Genomic DNA, 10,000 nt, shown 5'->3' with positions numbered 1-10,000 from the left:
GATGTGGTGGTGTCACGTGGTATTGTGGATGTGATGGTTTCATTTGGTATTGTGGATGTGGTGGTGTCATCTGGTATTGTTGATGTGGTGATGTCATCTGGTAATGTGGATGTGGTGGTGTCAACTGCTATTGTGGATGTGGTTGTGTCATCTGCTATTATGGATGTTGTGGTGTCATCTGGTATTGTTGATGTGGTGGTGTCATCTGCTATTGTGGATATGGTGGTGTCAACTGCTATTGTGGACGTGGTGGTGCCATCTGGTATTGTGGATGTGGTGGTGTCATCTGCTATTGTGGAGGTGGTGGTGTCATCTGCTATTGTGGATGTGGTGGTGTCATCTGCTATTATGGATGTGGTGGTGTCATCTGCTATTGTGGATGTGGTGTCATCTGCTATTGTGGATGTAATGGTGTCATCTGGTATTGGGGTGGTGTCATTTGCTATTGTTGATGTGGTGGTGTCATCTGGTATTGTGGATGTGGTGGTGTCATCTGGTAATGTGGATGTGGTGGTGTCATCTGCTATTATGGATGTGGTGGTGTCATCTGCTATTGTGGATGTGGTGGTGTCATCTGCTATTGTGGAGGTGGTGGTAACATCTGCTATTGTGGAGGTGGTGGTTTCATCTGCTATTGTGGAGGTGGTGGTGTTATCTAGTATCGTGGATGTGGTGGTGTCATCTGCTATTATGGATGTGGTGGTGTCATCTGCTATTGTGGATGTGGTGTCATCTGCTATTGTGGATGTAATGGTGTCATCTGGTATTGTGGATGTAATGGTGTCATCTGGTATTGTCAATGTGGTGGTGTCATGTGGTATTATGGATGTGGTGGTGTCATGTGGTATTATGGATGTGGTGGTGTCATCTGGTATTGTGGATGTGGTGGTGTCATCTGGTATTGTGGATGTGGTGGTGTCATCTGCTATTGTGGATGTGGTTGTGTCATGTGGTATTGTGGATGTGGTGGTGTCATGTGGTATTGTGGATGTGGTGGTGTCATCTGCTATTATGGATGTGGTGGTGTCATCTGCTATTGTGGATGTGGTGTCATCTGCTATTGTGGATGTAATGGTGTCATCTGGTATTGTGGTGGTGTCATTTGCTATTGTTGATGTGGTGGTGTCATCTGGTATTGTGGATGTGGTGGTGTCATCTGGTATTGTGGATGTGGTGGTGTCATCTGGTATTGTGGATGTGGTGGTGTCATGTGGTATTGTGGATGTGGTGGTGTCATGTGGTATTGTGGATGTGGTGGTGTCATGTGGTATTGTGGGTGTGGTGGTGTCATCTGGTATTGTGGATGTGGTGGTGTCATCTGCTATTGTGGATGTGATGGTGTCATCTGCTATTGTGGATGTGGTGTCATCTGGTATTGTGGATGTAATGGTGTCATCTGGTATTGTGGTTGTGTCATTTGCTATTGTTGATGTGGTGGTGTCATCTGGTATTGTGTATGTGGTGGTGTCATCTGGTATTGTGGATGTGGTGGTGTCATCTGGTATTGTGGATGTGGTGTCATCTGCTTTTGTGGATGTGGTTGTGTCATGTGGTACTGTGGATGTGGTGGTGTCATGTGGTATTGTGGATGTGGTGGTGTCATGTGGTATTGTGGATGTGGTGGTGTCATGTGGTATTGTGGATGTGGTGGTGCCATCTGGTATTGTGGATGTGGTTGTGTCATGTGGTATTGTAGATGTGGTGGTGCCATGTGGTATTGTGGATGTTGTGGCGTCATCTGCTATTGTGGACGTGGTTGTGTCATGTGGTATTGTGGATGTGGTGGTGTCATGTGGTATTGTGGGTGTGGTGGTGTCATCTGGTATTCTGTATGTGGTGGTGTCATGTGGTATTGTGTATGTGGTGGTGTCATCTGGTATTGTGTATGTGATGGTGTCATCTGGTATTGTGTATGTGGTGGTGTCATCTGGTATTGTGTATTTGGTGATGTCATCTGGTATTGTGGATGTGGTTGTGTCATGTGGTATTGTGGATGTGGTGGTGTCATCTGGTATTGTGGATGTGGTGGTGTCATCTGTTATTGTGGATGTGGTGTCATCTGCTGTTTTGGATGTACTGGTGTCATCTGGTAATGTGGATGTGGTGGTGTCATCTGCTATTGTGGATGTGGTGGTGTCATCTGCTATTGTGGATGTGGTTGTGCCATGTGGTATTGTGGAGGTGGTGGTGTCATGTGGTATTGTGGATGTGGTCGTGTCATGTAGTATTGTGGATGCGGTGGTGTCATCTGGTATTGTGGATACGGTGGTGTCATCTGGTATTGTGGAAGTGGTGATGTCATCTGGTATTGTTGATGTGGTGGTGTCATCTGCTATTGTAGATGTAGTGGTGTCGTCTGCTGTTGTGGGTGTGGTGTCATCTGGTATTGTGGATGTGTTGGTGTCATCTGGTAATGTGGATGTGGTGGTGTCATCTGGTATTGTGGATGTGGTCTTCTCATCTGGCATTGTTGATGTGGTGTTATCTGGTATAGTGGATGTGGTAGTGTTATCTGGTATTATGGAGATGGTGGTGTCATCTGCTATTGTGGAGGCGGTGGTGTCATCTGCTATTGTGGAGGTGGTGGTGTCATCTGCTATTGTGGAGGCGGTGGTGTCATCTGCTATTGTGGAGGTGGTGGTGTCATCTCGTATTGTGGATGTGGTGGTGTTATCTGGTATTATGGAGATGGTGGTGCCATCTGTTACCAAAGGACTAGTGTCATCTGGTATTGTGGATGTGGTGGTATCATCTGGTATTGTGGATGTGGTGGTGTCATCTGGTATTGTGGATGTGGTGGTGTCATCTGGTATTGTGGATGTGGTGGTGTCATCTACTAATGTGGATGTGGTGGTGTCATCTGGTATTGTGGATGTGGTTGTGTCATCTGGTATTGTGGATGTGGTGGTGTCATCTGGTATTGTGGATGTGGTGGTGTCATCTGCTGTTGTGGATGTGATGGTGTCATCTGGTATTGTAGATGTGGTGGTGTCATCTGCTGTTGTGGATGTGATGGTGTCATCTGGTATTGTGGAGGTGGTGGTGCCAACTGCTATTATGGATGTGGTGGTGTCATCTGTTACCAAAGGAGTGGTGTCATCTGGTAATGTGGATGTGGTGGTGTCATCTGCTATTGTTGAGATGGTGTCATCTGGTATTGTGGATGTGGTGGTGTCATTTGCTATTGTGGATGTGGTGGTGTCATCTGCTGTTATGGATGTGGTGGTGTCATCTGTTACCAAAAGAGGGGTGTCATCTGCTATTGTTGAGGTGGTGGTGTCATCCGCTATTATTGAGGTGGTGGTGTCATCTGCTATTGTGGATGTGGTGGTGTCATCTGCTATTGTAGATGTGGTGGTGTCATCTGTTACCAAAAGAGTGGTGTCATCTGTTATTGTAGACATGGTAGTGGCATCTGGTATTATGGATGTGGTGGTGTCATCTGGTATTGTGGGTGTGGAAGTGTCATCTGGTATTGTGGATGTGGTGGTGTCATCTGCTATTGTGGATGTGGTGGTGTCAACTGTTACCAAAAGAGTGGTGTGATCTGGTATTGTGGATGTGGTGGTGTCATCTGCTATTGTTGAGGTGGTGGTGTCATCTGTTATCGTGGATGTGGTGGTGTCATCTGCTGTTGTAGATGTGGTGGTGTCATCTGCTATTGTTGAGGTGGTGGTGTCATATGTTATTGTGGATGTGGTGGTGTCATCTGCTATTGTAGATGTGGTGTCATCTGCTATTGTAGATGTGGTGGTGTCATCTCTTATTGTTGAGGTAGTGATGTCATCTGGTATTGTGGATGTGGTGGTGTCATCTGCTATTGTAGATGTGGTGTCATCTGGTATTGTGGATGTAGTGGTGTCATCTGCTATTGTGGATGTGGTGACATATGCTATTGTGGAGATGGTAGTTTCATCTGCTATTGTAGATGTGGTGGTGTCATATGGTATTGTAGATGTGGTAGTGTCATCTGTTATTGTGGAGACGGTTGTGTCATCTATTGTGGATGTAGTGGTGTCATCTGGTATTGTGGATGTGGTGGTGTCATCTGGTATTGTGGATGTGGTGGTGTCATCTGGTATTGTGGATGTGGTGGTGTCATCTGGTATTGTGGATGTGGTGGTGTCATCTGGTATTGTGGATGTGGTGGTGTCATATGGTATTGTGAATGTGGTGGTGTCATCTAGTATTGTGGATGTGGTGGTGTCATCTGGTATTGTGGATGTTGTGGTGTCATCTGCTATTGTTGAGATGGGGGTGTCATCTGGTATTGTGGATGTGGTAGTGTCATCTGCTATTGTGGATGCAGTGGTGTCATGTATTATTGTTGAGGTGGTGGTGTCATCTGGTATTGTGGAGGGGGTGGTGTCATCTGGTATTGTGGAGGCGGTGGTGTCATCTGGTATTGTGGATGTGGTGGTGTCATCTGGTATTGTTGAGGTGGTGGTGTCATCTGCCATTGTGGAGGTGTCATCTGCTATTGTAGATGTGGTGGTGTCATCTGCTATTGTGGAGGGGGTGGTGTCATCTAGTATTGTTGAGGTGGTGGTGTCATCTGCTGTTGTGGATGTGATGGTGTCATCTGGTACTGTGGATGTGGTGGTGTCATCTAATATTGTGGATATGGTGGTGTTATCTGGTATTGTGGATGTGGTGGTGTTATCTGGTATTATGGAGATGGTGGTGTCATCTGCTACTGTAGAGGCGGTGGTGTCATCTGGTATTGTGGATGTGGTGCTGTCATCTGCTATTGTGGATATGGTGGTGTCATCCGCTATTGTTGAGGTGGAGGTGTCATCTGTTACAAAAAGAGTGGTGTCATCTGCTATTGTGGATGTGGTGGTGTCATCCGCTATTGTTGAGGTGGAAGTGTCATCTGTTACAAAAAGAGTGGTGTCATCTGCTATTGTGGATGTGGTGGTGTCTTCAGCTATTGTGGATGTGGTGGTGTCCTCTGTTACAAAAGGAATGGTGTCATCTGGTAATGTGGATGTGGTGGTGTCATCTGCTATTGTTGAGGTGGTGGTGTCATCTGCTATTGTGAATGTGGTGGTGTCATCTTTTACCAAAAGAGTGGTGTCATCTGCTATTATTCTGGTGGTAGTGTCATCTGCTATTGTGGATGTGGTGGTGTCATTTGCTATTGTGGATGTGGTGGTGTCATCTGTTACCAAAAGAGTGGTGTTATTTGCTATTGTGGATGTGGTGGTGTCATCTGTTATTGTTGAGGTGGTGGTGTCATCTGGTATTGTGGATGTGGTGGTGTCATCTGCTATTGTTGAGGTGGTGGTGTCATCTGCTATTGTGGATGTGGTGGTGTCATCTTTTACCAAAAGAGTGGTGTCATCTACTATTGTTGAGGTGGTGGTGTCATCTGCTATTGTGGATGTGGTGGTGTCATCTTTTACCAAAAGAGTGGTGTCATCTGCTATTATTCTGGTGGTGGTGTCATCTGCTATTGTGGATGTGGTGGTGTCATCTGTTACTAAAAGAGTGTTGTCATTTGCTATTGTGGATGTGGTGGTGTCATCTGTTACTAAAAGAGTGGTGTCATTTGCTATTGTGGATGTGGTGGTGTCATCTGGTATTGTGGATGTGCTGATGTCATCTGGTATTGTGGATGTGGTGGTGTCATCTGCTATTGTGGATGTGGTGGTGGCATCTACTAATGTGGATGTGGTGGTGTCATCTGCTATTGTTGAGGTGGTGGTGTCATCTGCTATTGTGGATGTGGTGGTGTCATCTGCTATTGTTGAGGTGGTGGTGTCATCTGCTATTGTGGATGTGGTGGTGTCATCTACTATTGTGGATGTGGTGATGTCATCTGCTATTATTGAGGTGGTGGTGTTATCCGCTATTGTCGAGGTGGTGGTGTCATCTGGTATTGTGGATGTGGTGGTGTCATCTGCTATTGTGGATGTGGTGGTGTCATCTGTTATTGTAGACGTGGTGGTGTCATCTGTTATCGTAGACGTGGTTGTGTCATCTGGTATTGTGGATGTGCTGGTGTCATCTGGTATTGTGGATGTGGTGATGTCATCTGCTATTGTGGATGTGCTGGTGTCATCTGGTATTGTGGATGTGGTGGTGTCATCTGGCATTGTGGATGTGGTAGTGTCATCTGGTATTGTGGATGTGGTGGTGTCATCTGTTACCAAAAGAGTGGTGTCATCTGTTATTGTAGATGTGGTGGTGTCGTCTGCTATTGTGGATGTGGTGGTGTCATCTGTTATGGTGGATGTGGTGGTGTCATCTGGTATTGTGGATGTGGTGGTGTCATCTGGTATTGTGGATGTGGTGGTTTCATCTGCTATTATGAATGTGGTGGTGTCCTCTGGTATTGTGGATGTGGTGGTGTCATCTGGCATTGTGGATGTGGTGGTGCCATCTGCTATTGTTGAGATGGTGGTGTCATCTGGTATTGTGGATGTGGTAGTGTCATCTGGTGTTGTGGATGCAGTGGTGTCATCTGGTATTGTGGAGGCGGTGGTGTCATCTGGTATTGTGGAGGGAGTGGTTTCGTCTGGTATTGTGGATGTGGTGGTGTCATCTGGTATTGTGGAGGGGTTGGTGCCATCTGGTATTGTGTATGTGGTGGTGTCATCTAGTATTGTGGAGGTGTCATGTGGTATTGCGGATGTGGTGGTGTCATCTGCTATTGTGGAGGTGGTGGTGTCATCTGGTATTGTTGAGGTGGTGGTATCATCTGCTATTTTTGAGGTGGTGGTATCATCTGCTATTGTTGAGGTAGTGGTGTCATCTGGTATTGTGGATGTGGTGGTGTCATCTGGTATTGTTGAGGTGGTGGTGTCATCTGGTATTGTGGATGTGGTGGTGTCATCTGCTATTGTTGAGGTGGTGGTATCATCTGCTATTGTGGAGGTGCCATCTGCTGTTGTGGAGGGGGTGGTGTCATCTGGTATTGTTGAGGTGGTGGTATCATCTGGTATTGTTGAGGTGGTGGTGTCATCTGCTATTGTTGAGGTGGTGATGTCATCTGCTATTGTTGAGGTGGTGGTGTCATCTGTTATTGTAGAGGTGGTGGTGTCATCTGGTATTGTGGATGTGTAATCTGCTTTTGTGGATGTGGTGGTGTCATCTGGTATTGCGGATGTGGTGTCATCTGGTATTGTGAATGTGGTGGTGTCATGTGGTATTGTGGTTGTAGTGGTGTCATCTGGTATTGTGGAGGAGATGGTGTTATCTGCTATTTTTGAGGTGGTGGTGTCATCTGGTATTGTTGAGGTGGTGGTGTCATCTGGAATTGTGGAGGTGGTGGTGCCATCTACTATTGTGGAGGGGATGGTGTCATCTGGTATTGTTGAGGTGGTGGTGTCATCTGGTTTTGTTGAGGTGGTGGTGTCATCTGGTATTGTGGAGGTGGTGGTGTCATCTACTATTGTGGAGGTGTCATCTGCTATTTTTGAGGTGGCGGTGCCATCTGGTATTGTGGAGGTGTCATCTGCTATTGTTGAGGTGGTGGTGTTATTTGTTATTGTGGAGGTGGTGGTGTCACTTGTTATTGTGGAGGTGGTGGTGTCATCAGCTATTGTTGAGGTGGTGGTGTGATCTGCTATTGTGGAGGTGGTGGTGTCATTTGTTATTGTGGAGGTGGTGGTGTCATCAGCTATTGTTGAGGTGGTGGTGTCATCTGTTATTGTTGAGGTGGTGGTGTCATTTGTTATTGTGGAGGTGGTGGTGTCATCAGCTATTGTTGAGGTGGTGGTGTCATCTGTTATTGTGGAGGTGGTGATGTCATCTGCTATTGTGGAGGTGTCATCTGGAATTGTAGAGGTGGTGTCATCTGGTATTGTGGAGATGGTGGTGCCATATGGTCTTATGGATGTAGTGGTGTCATCTGGTATTGTGGAGACGATGGTGCCATCTGCTATTGTTGAAGTGGTGGTGTCATCTGGTATTGTGGATGTAGTGGTGTCATCTGGTAATGTGGAAGAGGTGGTGTCATCTGCTATTGTGGAGGGGATGGTGTCATCTGGTATTGTGGATGTGGCGGTGTCATCTGCTATTGTGGAGGCGGTGGTGTCATCTGCTGTTGTTGAGGTGGTGTCATCTGGTATTGTGGAGGTGGTGGTGTCGTCTGCTATTGTGGAGGGGTTGGTGTCATCTGGTATTGTTGAGGTGGTTGTGTCAACTGCTATTGTGGATGTGGTGGTTTCATCTTCTATTGTGGAGGTGGTGGTGTCATCTGGTATTGTTGAGGTGGTGGTGTCATCTGGTATTATTGAGGTGGTGCCATCTGCTATTGTGGAGGTGCCATCTGCTATTGTGGAGGTGTCATCTGCTACTGTGGAGGCGGTAGTGTCAGCTACTATTGTTGAGGTGGTGGTGTCATCTGCTATTGTGGATGTAGTGGTGTCATCTACTGTTGTGGAGGTGGTGGTGTCATCTAGTATTGTTGAGGTGGTGGTGTCATCTGCTATTGTGGGTGTGGTTGTGTCACCTGGTAATGTGGATGTAGTGGTGTCATCTGCTATTGTGGATGTAGTGGTGTCATCTGCTATTGTTGAGGTGGTGGTCTCATCTGGTATTGTGGATGTGTCATCTGGTATTGTGGATGTAGTGGTGTCATCTGGTATTGTGGATATGGTGGTGTCATCTGGTATTGTGGATGTGGTGGTGTCATCTGATATTGTGAATGTGGTGATGGCATCTGCTGTTGTGGAGGTGGTGGTGTCATCTAGTATTGTGGATGTGGTAGTGTCATCTGGTATTGTGGATATGGTGGTGTCATCTGTTATTGCGGATGTAGTGGTGTCATCTGGTATTTTGGATGTGGTGGTGTCATCTGCTGTTTCGGAGGTGGTGGTGTCATCTACTATTGTGGGTGTGGTGGTGTCATCTGCTATTGTGAATGTGGTGATGGCATCTGCTGTTGTGGAGGTGGTGGTGTCATCTGGTATTGTTGATGTGGTGGTGCCATCTGGTATTGTGGAGGTGGTGGTGTCATCTGCTGTTGTGGAGGTGGTGGTGTCATCTGCTGTTGTGGAGGTGGTGGTGTCATCTGCTGTTGTGGAGGTGGTGGTGTCATCTGCTGTTGTGGAGGTGGTGGTGTCATCTGCTGTTGTGGAGGTGGTGGTGTCATCTGCTGTTGTGGAGGTGGTGGTGCCATCTGTTATCGTAGACGTGGTGGTGTCATCTATTGTCAAGGAAGTGTTGGTGCCACCTGTTACTGTGGATATGGTAGCGCCATCTGTTCCCAAAGGATTGGTGGTGCCATTCATTACCAGTGAAGTGGTGAGGCCTTCTGTTATTACGATGGTTTCAACTTCTGTTGTGGAAGTTGTAGTAGAAGTGGTGTTGTCCTCTGGTACAGAAGTTGTGGTGTTATATGATTTTGTGGAGAGTGAGGTGTCATCTGAAGAACTGGTGTCAACTAATATTCTGTAGGTTGAGCTATCATCTTTTGTGATGTCATTTATTCCCCCAAGAGTTGTAGTGTCTTCTGCAATTGCAACTTCCTCTGTTGTCATAGAAGTGGTGGTGTCATCTGTTATCATGGAGGCGGTTATATTATCTTTTATCAAAAAAATACTGGTTTCAACAGTTAAAGAGGAGTTTGCAGTGTCATCTGTTACCATGGAAGTGGTAATGTCATCTGTTATTATGGAGGTAGTGGTGTCATCTGCTATTGTAGAAGCAGTGATGCTATCTGTTATAGAAGTGGTGGTATCATTTGTCATCACAGATATGTTGCCAGCCGATACCTTAGAAGTGGTGGTGTCAAGTGTTGGTGTGACGGTGGTAATATGCGTTTGAGTGTTGACACCACTAGGTAGAGTGGTCATCGAGCTGTCGTTCTGAATTACGACATTGGTGGCACCAATAGGCTCTGTAATGTCACTGGATGGAGTGGAAGACGTGATTTTACGCATTAACGTAGACGTACTGGTGTCAGTCATAAGTTTAAAAGAATCTGAGAGTGCGAAGCGAGTGGCAGTATCTAAATTAACTGTGGTTTCAGGAGGCCTTGTGGAAATGG

The 10,000-nt window shown here is 46.4% G+C and overlaps 1 protein-coding gene across 3 annotated transcripts in view; it reads right to left on the bottom strand.

Annotated features, from left to right (window-relative positions):
• LOC113814434 (serine-rich adhesin for platelets) overlaps positions 1–10,000 on the bottom strand; it is a 33,413-nt gene that overhangs the window by 13,622 nt on the left and 9,791 nt on the right. For all 3 annotated transcript variants that reach the window (XR_011398703.1, XM_070124630.1, XM_070124631.1), the window contains exon 4: positions 1–10,000. This exon is cut by the window's left edge; it is cut by the window's right edge and continues 231 nt beyond it. Coding sequence is in view for 2 of the 3 variants with exons in the window: in XM_070124630.1 (XP_069980731.1) it covers positions 1–10,000 (10,000 nt within the window). In the remaining variant the exon portion in view is untranslated.

Source organism: Penaeus vannamei, chromosome 8 (genome assembly GCF_042767895.1).
Source record: "Penaeus vannamei isolate JL-2024 chromosome 8, ASM4276789v1, whole genome shotgun sequence".
NCBI classification, from domain to species: Eukaryota; Metazoa; Arthropoda; class Malacostraca; order Decapoda; family Penaeidae; genus Penaeus; species Penaeus vannamei.
This window is presented reverse-complemented; position numbering and strand designations above follow the sequence as displayed.